Source organism: Bacillus rossius, chromosome 12, assembly GCF_032445375.1.
Source record: "Bacillus rossius redtenbacheri isolate Brsri chromosome 12, Brsri_v3, whole genome shotgun sequence".
Lineage (NCBI taxonomy): Eukaryota > Metazoa > Arthropoda > Insecta > Phasmatodea > Bacillidae > Bacillus > Bacillus rossius.
The window spans coordinates 5245687-5264773 of NC_086339.1; the positions used below are offsets into that span (position 1 = coordinate 5245687).

A 19087-nucleotide genomic window follows, 5' to 3' on the forward strand; every position below is an offset into this window, starting at 1 on the left:
TCGCGAGTTTTCGTTTTACTTTTCGCACACGCGTGCTCTGTTGTCAATTCGGGCGAGTCGCGATTCTTTGTTTTATCCTGGTCATTCGCAGTCTTAGGTTCTGTGTTATTTTTTCTTTTAATTTCTTTCTGGCCTGTGCAGAATACAGTCAGACAGACATCCTATCACGCGCGGGTCTTAAGGAGTATATTCTTTACCGTGGGAGTGATAGTCATCACGGGCGGGACGTCCCGTAATTTTCTTAACTGGATCAGTGCGCGGAACCGGGTTTCGACCCACCTCGAATTAGTCACAGGCGGAAACGTGGCAGCCCCATGTAAAGTGTTCGGGGTCTTGTGCATAAAGGACCATCAAACTTTATTAGAATTTTTTTCATTTCATCTCTGGAGACTAAGTTCCTCGGCCACGCGGCCTGAACCCCCTCTCTACCGAACCCTGAGTAGCCGGCAGTACAGCAGCATTGTCAGGAACTAGTCGACCAGACCACGACAGTAGTAATAATTTTCTGACAGTGAATAGACTCATGCACATTTTGACAATAATATTCAAGTAAAAAAATAGCAGGAAAAAAAATTATTTGATACCAAAAATAGAACTAAATCATTTCGTATGCCTTAAAAACACTTTACGATGTTTTTTCCCCTACTGTATTAAATTTTTTGGAGTGGTAAAACTGTACTATTAGTTACTATGTACCTTAAGATACAGCACATAAAAATTTTGTGGAGTGTGGTTTGTTTATTACTTAACAACGACGAGTTTATTTTGTCGCTGTGTACTGCTTAGCATGCGAGTAGCTAGGCCAGCTTCCTCCCCATGACGTCATCAAGACGTGTCATTGGAGTGGAAAATTAGCACAGCAGCCGGAATGAAGACCAAATGCCTACACATTCAGGAGTGTAGCAAAACAAAGCAACGCTTATATGGCAACAATGTGGAAATGGGAGAGAAAAAATATACTAAACTGAATTTGTTATTTTAATTGAAATTGGGTTTATATTTTATTTTAATAAACGTTACAATTCCAACTGATGTTGACATGTGTATCACCAGTAAAACCAAACGTTCAAATATAACTTTTAATCAGTTATTTATAATTTAGTATTTTACTGGCTAAATATCTGAGCTGACTGGGCCACTAAGTTGGGCGCAAAATTTTTGTTTTGTTATGTCTGCTCGTTTTGTTGTGACAGAACGCAACAAAAGTGTGAAGTACTGAACGAGCGAGGAAACTGCATTCGGGTGTTGTGAAATTTCTGAAGAATCTGAACGATAATAAATTTTGTAAACGTTAGCCACCCCTTTGCCATGCCTGTAAGTAAAACAAATGTAAATATTAAATAAGTAATAATTCCATATCACTTATAGAATTTTATCCCGATGGTATTATACTGAATATATTGATCCTTTGGTACATGATGCGGGACTTATCTAGTTGGCGATACCATAACATAATTAAGAAGTCACTAAGATTAAGATGGCGTCGCGTACATCATTACCACCCATACTTTCTTTCGGGACAAGCGCGGAAAAAAATGGGGGTTTTAGGCGAAGATCAATAAACACACTATTTTTCCCGTTTTTAATTTTTTCACTATTATGCTTTTTCAGTATCGTAAACTAGATTACAATCTCCCCCCTGCCCCTGGTTTTACCCTACTTTGTGTTGCAGTGGTATCTCAAAGTAGAATAGACCGAATGGGACTATATTCTACTTCTCGATACCGTTACATTATTTCAAAATGTCTCACTTTAAGAAAATTAAATACCGGTATTGCAAAATAGAATAAACCGCGTGCGACACTATTCTATGTCACAATACCGAGAAAAAAATTATTTCGAAACATTTCACTTTCAGAATAATTAAATACCAGTATCCAAAATAGACTAGACCAGGTGGACATTTTTTCTGTTTCATAATATCAAAAAATTTTAATTTCAAAAATTCTTGTTTTATACAAATGAAATACCGCTATCGTAACACAAACTAGACCATGTAGAATTTTAGTCTCCTTTACAATATTCTCCACTTATAATTTACAAGATCAATGTACAAAGTATCGTTCCATCAAGATCAAGGGATTAACTTGGATACGTTATCGTAACTTGAACCCAAATCTTGTTTGTTGCAATGCTCGTGTCAGTCTTGAATGAGCTCAAAAGTCGAGGAGACGTGAAACCACGTACCTGTCTACTGTTTTATTTTAATTGTGTCCGGAGTTCACATTATTTCGTTGTTTTCCGTGTTGGTTGTTACATTCTTACATTTTCTTGGGGTTGCAATCTTCCTCATGAGCAACTTAAGGGAGTCTGGTATAACTGCATCAACATTGTCCAAAAACTTATCCAACTTTGGGTAACTGTTCAGGTCGTACATCATTGATCTTATGTCCTCTTTGATTATTTGTGCTGCTGCTTCTACCACACGAATGCGCTCTTGCTGAGGGTCATTTATCTTCGATTCATACCAACTGTCTGTTAAAAGTTTGTAGCCAATGTCACGAAAACATGTGACATTACCTTCAGGTGTACCTTCATGTGCAACAGCCTGCACGTTGCCCCCGGCTGCCCCAGGTGCTGCCCAGGCCGCTGGACGAGGGCGAGGCGGAGAACGTGCGCGTGGTGGTGCGCGTGCGGCCAATGAGCGAGAAGGAGGCGGAGGCCGGCTGCCGGCGAATCACCAGCGTCGACACGGTCCACAGCTGCATCTCCGTGGAGAACCCCCACGCGGCAGAGGGCGAGCCGCCCAAGACCTTCACCTTCGACTCCGTCTTCGACTGCGACTCTCGCCAGGCGAGTGACGTCCAGCGACTGTTGTCGTCGCCGGCGTTCAGGGAGAGAGGTCACCGTGCTACGCATCAAACAGAAATCCTTACTTTCTCAGTCGAGTTATTGAAACCGTGTAGGAATGTTTTCCCTGCCTGCTTGCCTTGAGAGGGCTAGTTTGACCCACTATTCGTTCTCCGCTGGAACATTCAGCAGACTTTCTGAAACCAGCAACGAACCCAGTTTGGTGTCTGTATCGCTGTGTTCATGTGCATCACTAACGCAGAGTAATGGGAAGAATGAAAATTAAAATCACTTTTATGGCATTGTATTTAACTAAGAGTTGAATCATGCTGCTGAGTTTGGTTGATCATTAGTATGCCTTCCCGCATTACTTTACATATTTATTAAATTTTACCAGGTGATCATTCCTACAAACCCAAATCGTTTGTTTTCTACGTAGATCCCTGAAATGAACATTTTCCACCATAAACCCGACGCAGTTATAATCAGTAGGTTTGTTTTACTCTCAGAATCGTTTGATACCTAAGAGTTGTATGAGTTAGGAGTAAATGAACCTAGGTCAAAAAGAGTTGGTAACTCTCATACAGGCAAAGAAAACGACTTGTTTTTTTTATTTTTTATTTGCACAAAAGCAGACGTCTTGAAAAAATACAAATGCAAAGTAAGATTCATTTGGAGGTGAAACTGCTTAGGCAATAATACCTAATGTCGTGCCACAAATAATGAGAGCTTAATCAAATTAAATTGTATGTGTTTTAACATATCATCGTCTATGTGAATATACTCTAATTAACCTGTAGTAATGAAATAAATAGGTACGTGTTAAAAAAAATTATTTCATTGAAAAAATCATGATATAAATATGCGATCATCATTATCATTTGTAACGTGATGCATAAGTAGGGACCGTAAAGATTCGCGAGTTCAATGACCTCCAGGACGAACTCCATAGTTCCACGTACACTCGGTCAAATGTCACCCACTCATTGGCTGCTGTCTTGTGAGACGACCCAACGTAGCAGCCTGTGATTCGATAAAGCTTTGGTCGGGTGTTTCTCATTGGCCCAGAGTCATCCGGGTGAGTTAGTGAGCCAATGGCAGAGTCAGCACTGAGTTATAACTATTTGTATTTTAGCCTGTCGCGAAATGAATTCGCGAACTTTTCCGGTCTCTATGCATAAGTTATTTATTTTCCTAAAAGTCACAATACACTGACAGGGACGTCGGAACGTTTTCATGAGTTGGGGGGGGGTGGTGGGGGGGGGGGGCGAAAAGATGTATCACACTTACCTCAGTCCTAGAGCGAGGGGTCCTCCCCCGGAAAAATTTGGAATTTTAGATGCAAAATTGTGCTATTTAATGAGTTTCCGAACCAAAATATTAAATATACCATTCTAAGAATTTGACGACGTAGTATGTATTAAATACTACTCTGACAGTAGATGTAGTACAATTTAAATAAAATACCATCTAGGAATTTGCAATCATTTTACAGTAGGATTGACTATCATAAATTTGATTTTTCTAATCAATGTGATCACCAATGCAACGTTTGTAATTACTGGTTGAGAAAAATACTACTAGGACCAAACATTTATTCTGGGAAAAGGAGGGGGGCAGGGGGGCGAAATGCTACTCTCGCCGCCGCCCCCCCTTCCCTGTGCATTACAGCACGGGGGCGACTCGCCCCTGCTGCCCCCCCTGTTCCGACGTCCCTGTACACTGAACATTAAGAACACAGAAGTAGACTTGCTCTGGCAAGTGAAGCGCGCAAGGGCGTCTCGAGGGTAAAGCAGACCTAGCGACCAGCGGTGCGAGGCTGCAGTGTAGAGCGCGGCGGCCGTGCTGGGCGCAGATGGACCTGTACAACGAGATAGCCCGCCCCATCGTGGACAAGGTGCTGATGGGCTACAACGGCACCATCCTGGCGTACGGCCAGACGGGCACGGGCAAGACCCACACCATGGCCGGGGACTGCTCCGCGCCGGAGCTCAAGGGCATCATCCCCAACTCCTTCGCCCACATCTTCGGCCACATCGCCAAGGCGGCGGAGAGAACCAAGTGAGCAGGCTCGCCGCGCCGGCACAGACAACCAGTTTCATTCCGCTTGAAATATGGTGTTAGGACGCGTGTACACCTGGGTGCTTATGATTTTTTTTCTTTTTGTTTGTTACTCCACTTTTTTTTTAACATAAAATAAATTATCACATCTGGTTACAAAATCAATTAGCCTCTACCGAAACACACTGTCACCAGTTTCATTCCGCTTGAAATATGGTGTTAGGACGTGTATAGACCTGGATGCTTCTGTTTTTTTCTTCTTTTTGTTTGGCACTCCGCTCGTAAATAAAACTTGTTTTTAACGTAAAATAAATTGTTACATTTGGTTGCAAAACCAATTAGCCTCTACTGAAACACACTCAGGTTAATTTGTGTTTGGCACTGTATTTTACAGAGACGTAACTAGAGCGGGGCAGACGGGACTTGTGCCCCGGGCAACACATTTGAGTGGGCCTCCAAACTGGCAGAGTCGCTTTTACTATAGATTTTTACTTAAAGGTCAGATGGAACAGAATCATATGCGTTGAAAGATACTTACATGAATATAGTAAAATATGTATTTAAAAACTGGTTTTATTCGTGTAGTATCCAACTTGCGATGTATTAAAAATGAAATTAATGCTAATGAATATATTTATTTACTATCTAAGTTGGATTAAAAATATTTGGAACAGTGGAATCAATATGTTGGTGGTGATACGAGGTGTTGTCGTGAGCGGTTTTGGTTTGTTTGTTTTGAAAATATAAAAGGAGGGGGACGGGGGGGGGGGGGGGCACCAGGATTAGTTCTTGTCCCGGGTGGAAGCTGGTCTGGTTACGTCCCTGGTATTTCATGGCCTGCTAATTTTGGGTTACATTTGATTATGTTTGATCATTGTTTACCTTCTGTCATTAACTTTCAGACCCAGGAATTTTTCTCAATCGGTGAGACTTGTTTGATACTTCTTCTGATGGAGAATAACTTCTCTTGAAAGACATTTTTTTGTCAGAAAATGTTCACCGGAGGTGCTAAAAAGTGAATCTAAAATGTGTTGAATATTTTAAACAGTTAGGTAAACTGCATCTTGAAACCCTGTATTGAATGTGGTAATTTACGTACTGTAGAGTACTATTGATTCTGAAAGTGTTAAAACCGACAGTTGTCGACTTAACCGCTTGTAAGTGCGTGTGTGGAAGGTATGAGTTGCGACCGGGAAGTGGGTTCGGAGAGGGCGGTCGCTGACGGGGCCCGGGGGCGGGGCGTGCCCAGGTTCCTGGTGCGCGTGGCCCACATCGAGGTCTACAACGAGGAGGTGCGCGACCTGCTGGGCAAGGACCAGAAGCTGCGGCTGGAGGTGAAGGAGCGGCCGGACATCGGCGTCTACATCAAGGACCTGTCGGGCTACGTGGTCAACAACGCCGACGACATGGAGCGCATCATGACGCTCGGCAACAAGAACAGTCAGTGTGCCCGGCCCGTCGCATCAGCGAACGTTCCTTTTGACTCCACTGGGAAATTTGCTATTCGTTTCATTCGAAGCTTCGGTTTGTGACGCAAAGGTTTCACGTCCGCTGTGAAGCTTCTCGTTTGTTGCAAAGCTTTAAAATATTAAAATGCTGAATAGTAATATTTTTATTGAATTATGTTATATATAGAGCACATTTGGTTGGTTACTTAATCGGTTAAAACATTATAAATGTTAAACAATTATTTTTTTTTTTAACTTGAGTTCTGTATTTTGTAAAAATAAGTAACAGTTTCACACCAAGTACAATATTCGCAATTCAGTTCGACTTTGCGAATATTTTAAACATTCAATTTGATATTCACTTTGCATGAAAAGAAAACTAGTATTAGCACAGGCCTACACACAGGGGTTGACATCTAGGTCCATGGAGAGGATGAGGCGATATGAGCTGAGAATGAGCGTTGATGGCATGATGAGTAGGGAGAATGTGACTACCTCGAGATATATGCAAGGACTTGTGTTTCACTTTAGAAATTTTCCCTTTGATTCATTGAGTACAGATTGTTTTTTTATTTTTATAAATTAATTTCATTCATAAAGATAGTGTGTTTCCCATCATTATATACTCGGATATTTCTTAATCTAATTTCGCCAAAGTAGGCAGAACTTTTCGGAATAAAATTTAATCTGCAAGTGAGTGTGAGTTTGGAAAATGTATAGAGCAGATGTAAAAATGTAAAAATGAGTTAATGACTAAGAGAGACAAGCTCAAATAAAGTAAATTATTTTACAATCTATTAAGATACATTATGTTACAAACTTTGTGCCGATAACATTAAGTTTATTGAATTTATTATATTAAATTTACATTTTTGTGATTTAAGTTAAATTTTGCTAAAACACTAAATTCATGATTTTTTTTAAATTTCAATGCCGATGGAAGTTGCAGGTGTCTGGCCTCACCGGCCAATCACAGAAATACTACACGGGAAAACATCTGCCAATACTGGCGCATGGCAACAGCACTTTGACGAACTCGGGAGTCTTTTGTTTTTTTTCCACGGTTTTTAGAACTGATGTTTCTCTCCAATTACTATACAGAAACTGGCAAAAACTATTGCATTAGTTCATTGGACATTACTCGTAGCACATTAAAAATGTAACCACACATATTACCAAACTAATAAAAACAAAATTCAAGCGGCCAATCGTCGTAATAAATCAAAAAGCATAAAAAAATATATAAATCATGATCGTAACACACACGTCAAACACAAGAATACTTCTTAAAAGGAATAAAAAGTTGTTGTTTAAGTTGTGCCACAGTACTGAATATGAGGAGGAGACCTAATGAAACCGAGGAAGCGAGTGGGAAGTGTGTTGCAATCCTGGCGAGAAGGGCACGTGTGCGTGGTTGTCGCCAGGGATGGTGGGCGCGACGGCAATGAACGCCACCAGCTCCCGCTCGCACGCCATCTTCACCATCACCATCGAGAACGCCATGGCGGGGGAGGACGGGAAGCAGCACATCAAGATGGGCAAGCTGCACCTGGTGGACCTGGCGGTGAGACCCCCCACCTCCCCCTCTCCGCTCGGCGTCACGGACGTTGCCGTCGAGGCAGTTGGAAGTGACGGAACATAGGTTCACATTTACTTGCATGTTAAGGGCGTGCCTCCCATTTCAGGTTAAGATTTTATATTCACAAGAATTACAGATAAACTTGCAGACTTTTTCAATTGTTTTAACCATTCACGAAATGAAAAATTATGTACAGCGCATACTTTTTACATAACTAGCTGCCAAAGTTACATTTTTAACATTTTTGGGTTGTACAAATAAGGATAATATAATTTATTGCAGATCTGAAACTTTTTTTAGGTTTAAATGCAATGCCTCTGGCTACTTCAAAGAAATGGTTTGAAAATTCTTTCAGGAAATATTAATTAATTTTACCTGGCATTTCAAAATTCTCGAATTTGTTACGAATTTTTGACAGCCAAGAAACATGAAATGAGTTTTTGTGATAGAAATGCAAAATATATTAACCATATCATGAAGTAGCGAGTGAAATTGCAGTTAAACCTAAAAAGTTTCAGTTCTGCAATAAATTAAATTCTCCTTATTTGTACAACCCAAAAACGTTAAAAATGTAACTTTGGCAGCTAATTATGCAAAAAGTATGCGCTGTATATATATTTTTCATTTCGTGAAAGTTAAAAAAATTGAAAAAGTCTAAAAGTTGATCAGTGATTAATATAAATATAAAATCATGACCTGAAATGGGAGGCACCTCCTTAACATGAAACTGTTCCTGGGCAAAGGTCAAAAAGTTTGGTCCCAAAGGGGCACAGAGTGTACTTACTGTAAGATTCATTCAGTTTATTTAACAAAATGTGTTTTTATTTTTAAGAAAACAACAATGAAAGCCAATAAACTAAGCTTAATTCACTTGCACATCTTTGCTTCTGATATACTCAATTCACACGAAAAGGAAAAGTGTTACACACGTTAGACAAACGCAGTCTTTGTTCTCGTAGCCATGATCACTTACACACATTGTGAGGTTCCAACATTAACCTTGGCATGTGTCACATTCATAAGTAGAGTTGTCACGAGAAAGTTGGAAACCCAGCTGAACTACATGACGTAAACCGTTTCCTCAGCAGCGTTTCTCTAATCACTGCTAGAGATTTGAACCTAGGGCCGACTTGTGGATTACGTCTTATAGACTGTGTATCTTTGTTGTAAAGATAAAATCTTTGGGAGAATAAATTGTTTTTTAATGGTGAAATATCATGCTTAGAGGATAGTTTTTTTTTTATAAATTTCTAATGTTTTGCACATTAACATACTCACTTTTGGTGCTAATCTCAGTTCCAGTGTTTTGAATGTTATAGTTCTTTTTACACCAAAAAATGTTCCCCATTAAAGTAAATGCCAGTTAATTTATTAAATAATTGTTTCCAAGGATGGAAATATAAATATAAATGTTAAAAATCTGTAGGTTAAAGAATATACATAGAGTATTTATTACATGTAAATACATCTGAATGAAGATAACAACCTTTTAAGGGTAAGTTTTAGGAATGCTTCCTGCACGAAGATATTTTTTTTTTTATATCCACGTAGGATTTAAAGAATATTGTAGTGAAAATGATTAAAGAATTGCATTAAGTTTAATGTTAAGATACCAAAATGAACACGTGTGATATATATATATATATATATATATATATATATATATATATATATATATATATAAATTGGAAATATTAAAAATAAATATTTACTTAATGCAATTTCACCAAGAGATGGAAAAAAAAATTCACATTTTAAAGATTATTAGATAGTGTTATTGATCCATTGTAAAAAAAAAATATTTGTATGTAAAGCAGTGAAAGTCTGTTCGTTGTAAGTAATGCGTGCTTCAGGAAAGTTATCTGAATGTGTGTCACTGTCGCCAGAGAGAGAGAGAGAGAGAAAGAGAGAGAGAAAGAGAGAAAGAGAGAGAGAAAGAGAGAGAGAAAGAGAGAAAGAGAGAGAGAGAGAGATGAGAGTTCTTATAACCATCATCGCTGGATCGTGTGGAACAGTGTAACTACTGTTTGGCCGAGATGGAGATAAACATGTCCTCGTCTCTGTGCAGCCTTTCACACTGTGGTCATTCTCCTGCCTCGTGGTCCTCTCTTCCCCCCGTCTCCTCCTCGTCCGACTTCCAATGCCGTAGCTGTCCGCTGCCACTTGGGCCTTACCGTGTTTGTGAGAGTGACTGAGAGTGAGCAGGCCACCACTCGGTAAGCAGTAGCTGTGTCTTAAACACTTTGAGGCACACAGAAATATATTAAAAATAAATTAGAATCTATTGTGTTACTTTTAGCAGACGTGGCGGAAGGAAAAATTAAAGCAGCCAATGTTGCTTGTTCTTGTTAGGATCGCCAGATAGCAGCACAAGGTATTTCGGCAATGCCATTGAAACATTGCGAATAGTAACATTTTTTTCAAAGTGGTATCATAGAAATACCACTACAAAACAAAGGGTTAAGGCATTTACTGTTCAGCTTGCCTGAAGTTCTTACTGTCCACTGTGAAGGTGCAGGAAATTAAGATATCCTTCAAACGTGCATGTTTGCGGTTCCTCGGGACGTACACACTTAGTGAAGAGGTGAGGTCAGACCTCTTGCCTCTCGGCAGCTCGGTCTGAGTTTGAATCCAAGCTGATGGGACGGTGTGGGGTTTGCTGCGTTCCTGCTCCGTGTCTCTGGATCTCGTCTCCGGCGAAGGAAGGCGGGTGCTCGCCCCCTGCACGGTTGTCGCTCGCCGCAGGGCTCGGAGCGCCAGAGCAAGACCGGGGCGACGGGCGTGCGCCTCAAGGAAGCCACCAAGATCAACCTGTCCCTCTCGACGCTGGGCAACGTCATCTCCGCCCTCGTGGACGGGAAGAGCACCCACATCCCCTACCGCAACTCGAAGCTCACCCGCCTGCTGCAGGACTCCCTCGGGGGGAACTCCAAGACGGTCATGGTGAGCTTCGCTTCCCTCCCCAAGTTCCTACCTGCTTATTCAACATAGTTAGGGACCGGAAAAAATTCCCGGGTTCAATGACCTCTTATGATGAACTTTATAGTTCTACGTACACTCGGTCAAATATCACCCTCTCATTGGCTGCTGTTTTGGGGAGGTGTCCCAACGTAGCGGCCTATGATGCGATACAGCTTCAGTTGAGTGTTTCTCACTGGCCCAGAGTCGTCCAGGTGAGTTGTGAGCCGATAGCAGAGACAGCACAGAGGTATAACTATTTGAATTTCAGGCTGTCGTGAAATGAATCCGCAAATTTTTCCGGTCTTTAAACATAGTTATTTAACTGAAAATAGCGAATCAGCTCATTGTGGGTTTGCATGTTTCAAATATTGTTGGGTTTAAGAGAACAGTACAAAGTGGGGGAAAAAAAAACTTTCCACATGTAAAGGAGGTGACATCAATTTTAAAAAATGTTGTTTCTGAAAAATATTACATAATCAAAACAGTGCACACATTTTGCATTGAGAGGACATTAACAAATCTAAAAATTTATCCCCAAAATTAATTTCGAAATTCACAGGTTTGTATGTATCATCCAAATAAAAATAACTGTCTTTATGGATAGTTTCCTGTTATAATGGAAAACTTAAAATTCACCCAAAATTGGTGGAAAGCCACAGTGCCCGGCGCCAACTTGTGCCTAGGCGGCCATCTCGAGTTTGACTGTGACTGCTTTTTACATTATAAATTAGAAAAAATACAAAGTTAGGGAGATGGTTTTGTCTGCATACAACAGTATTACACTAAAAAATTACGGTCGACTTGTCCAAGCTTCAAGCCGGTGCAAGAAATGTACTTGCAAATGCCCTTGGAGATCATTTGACATAAATTAAAGCAGTGAAGTCTCAATTTAGTTTTCACATTGTTGGTTAAGTGTTAGATTACCGTGTAATGTTAATGTTTGGTAACTGAGTTTCGTAATGCAGTGTGCCAACATCGGGCCCGCGGACTACAACTACGACGAGACGATCAGCACCCTGCGCTACGCCAACCGCGCCAAGAACATCACGAACAGGGCGCGTGTCAACGAGGACCCGAAGGACGCGCTGCTGCGCCAGTTCCAGTCGGAGATCGAGGACCTGCGCAGACAGCTGGAGGACGCAGGACTCTCCGCGCACGGCAACGGTACACCTCCACGCTCCGCTTGCCCGCGCGTCAGGTCCCCAGCCCCGCGTTCAGGACGCTGCCTCCTCCCCTCGGAACCATCACTCCTTCCACACTTGAAGTTCCTTGGTCTTAACATGCTGCCTTCCAAACATCGCATGTATTAATTTTTTTATGTGTCGGGTTGAATATATATCCATTTATATATATAGCTTATATATATAGCTTTTATTTCATATATATATCATATGAAGTCCCTCTTTAAAAAAATTGTGCAAATGCTTGACCACCGATTTTTGTTTAGGTCAAAGCAGTACTGAAGTTTTAAATATATCAACTTTTTCTGTTACCCCTTAAGCGAGTAAGAAGTGTCTGACAAGGGACAGACCGTAAAACAACCGCCGTGACGGTGCATAGAGTTGGTAACCTTAAAACATGACGTGGACTCCGTGAATTGTTATCGCAACGCAGCCTCCTGCAAGGGAGAGAGGTGACAGCGGGGGCTGGTGCTTATTGCAGACGACGGGAGCGAGCCTGAACTCAGCGACTCGGAGGACGTAGAGGAGGAGGCGGCGAAAGGCAGGAAGAGGAAGACGCGAAGGAAGTCCAGCCAAGGAGAAAGTGGAGACGCACAGGTGAAGGATTTGGAATATCTACAATTTTGAAATAAAAAAAGTTGTAAATGTTATTGTTGGTAATGTCTTCTCTCGTTACTTGTGTCTAATAGTTTTACAGTGCTCACGCAATGTTTTTATTGGTCACTGGATTGATGCGCCTGTGTTGCACGGTGCATGAGTAACCAATGAGAACCCTGTTCTACGTCGCCAGGTGCCCGAGGCGAAGGAGGACTCTGATGAAGTGCAGGAGGAGGAAGAACTGAAGGAACTGGAAGATCAGGAGAGGAATGAAGTGGAGTTGAAGAAAACTTTGTGAGTCAGTTCTACCTCAAAAAAAAATGTCATAATATTTTTATTCCCAACTATCTGTTGTATCCAACATTAATATATTATCTTTATAGATTGATATTTTTGGTTTCCTGCCTCCAGATTTTATCTTTAGGAAGGTTTGTGAGGAAAGGACGTCCGTATGCGTGAACTAAATTTCAGTAAATGAAGTAATGTAAAGTCTGCAAAAACCAGAGACAACACTCATGGCCGTAGATAATGGTGGCATATTCAAAGCTGTGTATCCTAACTAGTCTAGGGTTGTGCTTACTTTACGTTAAGTATAGGCTTTCAGGTTAGTTATTAAAAATAGTTTTATAAAACATATGCGGCTGTATATGTTAGTACTGAATTGACTCGATTCTATGATGCACATTGTTTTGTCACTTTTATGCTCATAAACTGGAGTGTGTCTTGCAATTGATGGCGTCTTACGTTCACCAAATTTATTTGATCTCAAAACCAATCATTTTGTAGTTAAAGATATTTTAAAATATCTTACCAGCTTACCATATTGAAGACTAGCTACTTCAGCAGGAAAACTCATAAAGGTTTTTGCAAGTGTAACTAGAGCAGGTCATTAAGATGGTTGTTCAAAATGTGCCTCAAGAAACGGAGCATGATTCGGTGATGGTTTGCCACTGTCTTCCGTGGGATGAGGGTGAAAGGGACATCACGAACGGGGAAGGCTGGAAAAATTCCTTCTCCGGCCGGGAATCGAACCCGGGCCCCTGGACCCTCCAGCCAGTCACGCTAGCCACCAGACCAAGTGGGCGGTCTCTGTTGCAGATACATAAATGTTATTTAAGTACGTCTTGGACTCAATGATGTCTTATAATGCAACAAAAAAAAAAAAGCAAATGGAAATTTATTTTCCATTAGAACAAGATTTCTTTTCAAATCTTTTTGATGGTAAAAATTTATTTGTAAAATATTTTGGGGAAGTAATAAAATGTCAGACAAAAACTCTTGTTAGAAGCTGAGTAGGATCACGACATAAAGCATTTTGTCCTTTTGAGTTTTGTGCCGACAGTTTTACCGTTGGTCACGCGAGGGTTTGGTCTCCCGGCAAGGCGGTCTGGACGTGGCGGATGTGTCTTCGAGCCGGTGGGTTGTCTGGGTGTGCTCTAAATAAGTTAAAGTAGTAAAATAATCGGATGTACAAGTAGGGATGTAGTTTTGCAGCTCAAAATTCACAGTGTGCAAATTACTGTACTTCGAAGGTTCCGTTCGAACAGGGTGGCCACAGACCAGGGAAACCGAGAAAAGTCAAGGAAAAACGTGGTAAAGCCGGGGATTTTTTTTTTAACGCGTCAGGGGAATTTTTCTGAAATAAGTTTGTTTCAGCATTTGTAATCTTCATTTGTCGTTCGTTATATAAAAAAAAAAAGAGTTAACCGTATCATTTTCAATCCAATAATCTCACAGAATTTTTTTTTTTAATGTTTGTTTTGAAAGTGTGGTGCGTGGCTCATTCAGAACCTGGCAGCACTGCGAGGCAATAGAGAGAGCTGCAGCGCTGGTTGGTTGACTTGCAGGACGGAGCACGAGGAGCTGCGGGAGAAGCTCCAGACGCTGGAGAGGAAGATCCTGGTGGGCGGGGAGAACCTGCTGGAGAAGGCCCAGGTGCAGGAGCAGCTGCTGGAGGCGTCGGCGCGCGAGCTGGAGCAGCGCAAGCGCAAGGAGGAGCAGCTGCGCGAGGCGCTGCAGGCCAAGGAGGTGCGTGCCGGGCCCTGTTCCCCTGTTCCCGTCTTGCAACCCCTGGTCTCGCCGCGGGAGGGACGGTCAGGGCAAGTGGCCGAATGATCTGCATCATGATGAGAGATCGCGGGCTTTCACGGCCATTGTCTGCATTTTCTTGGCCTCTGGGTGTAGGCCGTGTCAGGTAGACGTCTTGCGACTGATGATGGCAGCTGCAATGACTGCCGAAACGTCGCAAGTTTCGGCAGTCATTGCAGCTGACATCATCAGTAGCAAGACAATTACCTGACACCAGGGTTGGAAAAAAAAAACCCAACCTAACTAAATTTTATAGGGTTTTAAAGGAAAAACCCGGGTTTTATTAAAATAATTTTTGGATTTTTTTTTTTGCGTGTTGACAAGTAGTGTTTTACACGTACATATCGTGCGTTGTGGTTGCGTAGGACATTGTGTGAATCCTGGCTGTATGCGTGTGCCCCGCGGACAGGCGGAGCTGGTGGACATCGAGGAGAAGTACTCGACGCTGCAGGACGAGGCGACGGGCAAGACCAAGAAGCTGAAGAAGGTGTTCGGGCTGCTGATGTCGGCCAAGGCGGAGCTGAACGACCTGCAGCACGAGCAGCAGCGCGAGATGGAGGGCATGCTGGACTCTGTGCGCAGCCTGTCCCGCGAGCTGCGGCTGCAGGAGACCATCATCGAGGCCTTCATCCCCCAGCGCTACCAGGTGCCTCGCCGTTCACTCAGTCACTCACTCGTTCAAGTAGGCGTTCATCTGTTCATTGGTCGTTCATTCATTCATTCGGTCATTCAAGTAGGTATTCATCTGTTCATTGGTCGTTCATTCATTCATTTGGTCATTCAAGTAGGTATTCATCTGTTCATTGATCATTTATTCATTCATTCGGTCATTTGAGTAGGTATTCATCTGTTCATTGGTTTCTCATTCATTCATTCGGTCATTCAAGTAGGTATTCATCTGTTCATTGGTCGTTCATTCATTCATTTGGTCATTCAAGTAGGTATTCATCTGTTCATTGATCATTTATTCATTCATTCGGTCATTTGAGTAGGTATTCATCTGTTCATTGGTTTCTCATTCATTCATTTGGTCATTCAAGTAGGTATGTATTCATCTGTTCATTGGTCGTTCGTTCATTCATTCATTTGGTCATTCAAGTAGGTATTCATCTGTTCATTGATAATTTATTCATTCATTCGGTCATTTGAGTAGGTATTCATCTGTTCATTGGTCGTTTATTCATTCATTCGGTCATTTGAGTAGGTATTCATCTGTTCATTGGTCGTTTATTCATTCATTCAGTCATTCAAGTAGGTATTCATCTGTTCATTGTTCATTTATTCATTCATATATTAATTCAAGTATTCATCTATTAATTGGTCCATTTATTCATTCGTATATTCGTTCATGTAGTCATGTACACATTATACCATTTATTCACTAGCTGTCTCAGTATTTAGTTGACAACAGCTATAGTCTGCAAGTGTCGACATGAATTCCTAGAGTGAGGGCGGTTTCTTCTGCTGCACTGTGAGGGTTTCGCTGTGGTCGTATCGGGGCCGTGCTGGGTGGTGAGTCGGCTCACCAGCCTCCCACCTGGGATAGCTCGGGGTTCGAGTCCCCGGGTCGTTCACCGGGACCCCTGGACGTGGAGCCGTCGCGGAGGTCTGTTCAGACGTGCCGCGGTTGCGAGCGTGGCCCCTGTTGCGCAGGCGATGATCGACAACTACATGCACTGGAACGAGGACATCGGCGAGTGGCAGCTCAAGTGCGTGGCCTACACCGGCAACAACATGCGCAAGCAGCTGTCCCTGCACTCGGCGGGCCCCGGCCACGAGGTGAGTCTCCGCCTGCCGGCTCGCCCGGGACTCCGCGTCACACACTTTGGTATAAATCTACAGCGATGTTTGGTTTTCGCTAACTAGTAGCCTTGTAGCCGTTATCTCTATGTCGATTAGCAACTTAGACCTGGTGTTCTGGTGCATCGTCGTTTACAAGGATGTGGCCTCAAATCAGACACCAAGAAGTGTTTAGTGACCTTGGCCACAATATCCTACAATCTAGATTATTTTTTAATTGATGTTTTATTGAGATTAGAGTTAATGGTTTCATTTTTAAAACAAGATATTTTGGTTTTATTGTTTTTATATTTTTATGAACTCTGTTATTCGTAAAAATTGCACAATTTTCAACAAATACGACACTTAAATGTTAAATGTACACTAACCTCGCCAAAAAAGTGTCATTCTGACTGTTACGTGAGGCACATTTACAATATAGTAATTTGTTATATGCATGTCTAACTAGTGGGAACAATACAAATAATTCAGCAATTATATGTTTGAAAAACGTCCCAATGGCATAATGTAGAAATTTGTTGCTAATAACAGTTGCAATATCAAAGAAATATTTTTTTACAATCTCTTTAGTACATACATTTTGGACATGCTAAATAGTTTACATTAATTGATTATAATATTTTAAAAGATAATGTGTTTTTTTTTTTAAATCTGAGTTGAGTTTGGATAAAATATGCTGATTAATTTCATGATTTTTTGTCGCATTTCAGTGCTTTATGGCATATCAACATGGTTTTCGGTGTTATTTATACTGTATTTCAATTCATAGTATAATCTTGTCTCTTATTTATGGTTAATGCACCTTGTAAATGCTACCAAATTATTTTCAGGAAACATGCTGTTTTTTTTATATAATTTTTTATATTTTAATATTATAATTTCTTTCAGTGTAAAATCTAAAGCAATACTTGTGAAGCCCTGTAATTGGTTACCGCTCTTAGACAGCAGAGAAAGATTGAATGGCAGTGAGATCGTTCCAAACGGAAGCTTGAAAAACGAAGAAAAACAAAACGTTAACAACAAAGTTATAAAACAAAACATACTGTGCCTCCTTTGCTTATACTAGTATCCCGTGGCAGAAAATACAATAACATGTATCCACTTAAGACTTCTTTATCAATATAAAAAGAATTTGTTTCCGATACAAGCGAAAACAAAACTAAACAAGGGTTCCACCCACCAGGAAGAGCATGTGATGATGGTGTGCATGTGCGCGTGTGTTGCAGTACCACCCGCCAGACCTATCGCAGGTGTACCTGTCGTATGCGTCGGAGCGTCCCGTGACCGCCCGCTGCGGCCGTCGCAAGTCTGCCGAGCCCAGCGCCCGCCCCTCCTCCTATCGCTGAGACTCGCTCGGCATCGCTGCTGCCTGGACACTGCATCGCCGGACCGGACATTAGTACTATGCAGCAAGGAATTGATGTTTACTATGTTACAAATTTTAACTCATTTCAGTGATTAAGAATTTCAATGTTATTACTTGAGCCAAGATTGTATGATTAGTAGAGACATGCAAAATACGCGGATTCATTTAGCGATAGGCTAGCATCAAATCAACTATACCTTCGTACCGCTTCTGCGATTGGCCCACATTTTATCCGGGGAACTGTGAGCCAACGGGAAACACTAAGCCAAGAAAGTGCCGAATTACGGACAGCCTAGTTGAGACGTCTCACGCATCAGTAGCCGATGAACAGGTGTCATTTCCGCGAGTATTTAAAGGACTGTGGAGTCTATCCTAGAGGTCAATGAATCCGCGAATTTTGCAGGTCTCTATTGATTAGATAGGAACTCACCACAAACCACGAAAACCATAAAATGTCTGCTAACCGGGATATTTAATTAAATCGTAAACAACCAACTTATTCGTTGATTGTTGAGAAGTCGTTAAGCATCTGTTTGTAGAAAAATGGTCACCATCTCTGCGGTGCGGGTAGTGCTTTAATTATTTACCTTTTATCAAAAATGACTGCATCGGATTTGCAAAAATTATTTATTTCGTCGATTGAGGAGGCCTCTGGGGTGTGCTTGATTATTTATTTACCAACGTTTCTTCCAGAGGCTTGTATTCCAACAATAGATGGTTGAAAGATAAACTCGAACAATAAACAGTTTACCAAGTGTAAGAACGTGAAAATTCTCATCAGTGCCATATTTATTTTATCCTTCGCAGTATACGCGTGAACGGTACTTCGGAATTGCTATTAAGTTTGTCTATAGAGTTTTGGTTATCACATGATGAATTTTTATGCATTTTGTTTTACATTCAAAGAGTACTTTAAAAAATCTTTTGTATTTTTTTGTATTTTTTTATTATTATTAAAAAAATAAGTACGCAAGGTCTACCAGTGTGCCATACTTGTTTGAGAGAAGTTGTCTATCAGGAACAAGTGATTGTGAGCCATGCATTAGGATGTGAGAATGTATTCACTGCTTGAAATTGAAGATTAGGGTGAGGAATATAGAAAGAGTTTAGATGTGTATGCATGCTCACATGCCAAAATATTCATTAATGCAAGTACTATATCAAATAGTGATGAGTCAAATCCCAATTTTCTCGAATTTGAATCCCAGAGAATACC

The 19087-nt window shown here is 41.3% G+C and overlaps 1 protein-coding gene across 1 annotated transcript; it reads left to right on the top strand.

Moving 5' to 3' along the window:
- Nucleotides 1-1161: 1161 nt before the first annotated feature.
- Nucleotides 1162-18023, top strand: LOC134537409 (kinesin-like protein KIF3A). The gene is made up of 13 exons (XM_063377794.1): nucleotides 1162-1314; nucleotides 2575-2793; nucleotides 4646-4851; nucleotides 6101-6291; nucleotides 7724-7863; nucleotides 10624-10821; nucleotides 11805-12003; nucleotides 12502-12617; nucleotides 12811-12911; nucleotides 14465-14645; nucleotides 15115-15351; nucleotides 16359-16484; nucleotides 17732-18023. The coding sequence occupies exons 1-13, from the start codon at nucleotides 1309-1311 to the stop codon at nucleotides 17849-17851; spliced, it is 2040 nt and encodes a 679-aa protein (XP_063233864.1). The 5' UTR covers nucleotides 1162-1308; the 3' UTR covers nucleotides 17852-18023.
- The last annotated feature ends 1064 nt before the right edge of the window (nucleotides 18024-19087 follow it).

Bases quoted from the DNA above. Each gene is read 5' to 3' on its own strand.
- LOC134537409 (XM_063377794.1), top strand. The intron at 2,794-4,645 runs GCGAGTGACGTC...TGCTGGGCGCAG, and splicing joins TCGACTGCGACTCTCGCCAG to ATGGACCTGTACAACGAGAT. The intron at 12,004-12,501 runs GTACACCTCCAC...TGCTTATTGCAG, and splicing joins ACTCTCCGCGCACGGCAACG to ACGACGGGAGCGAGCCTGAA.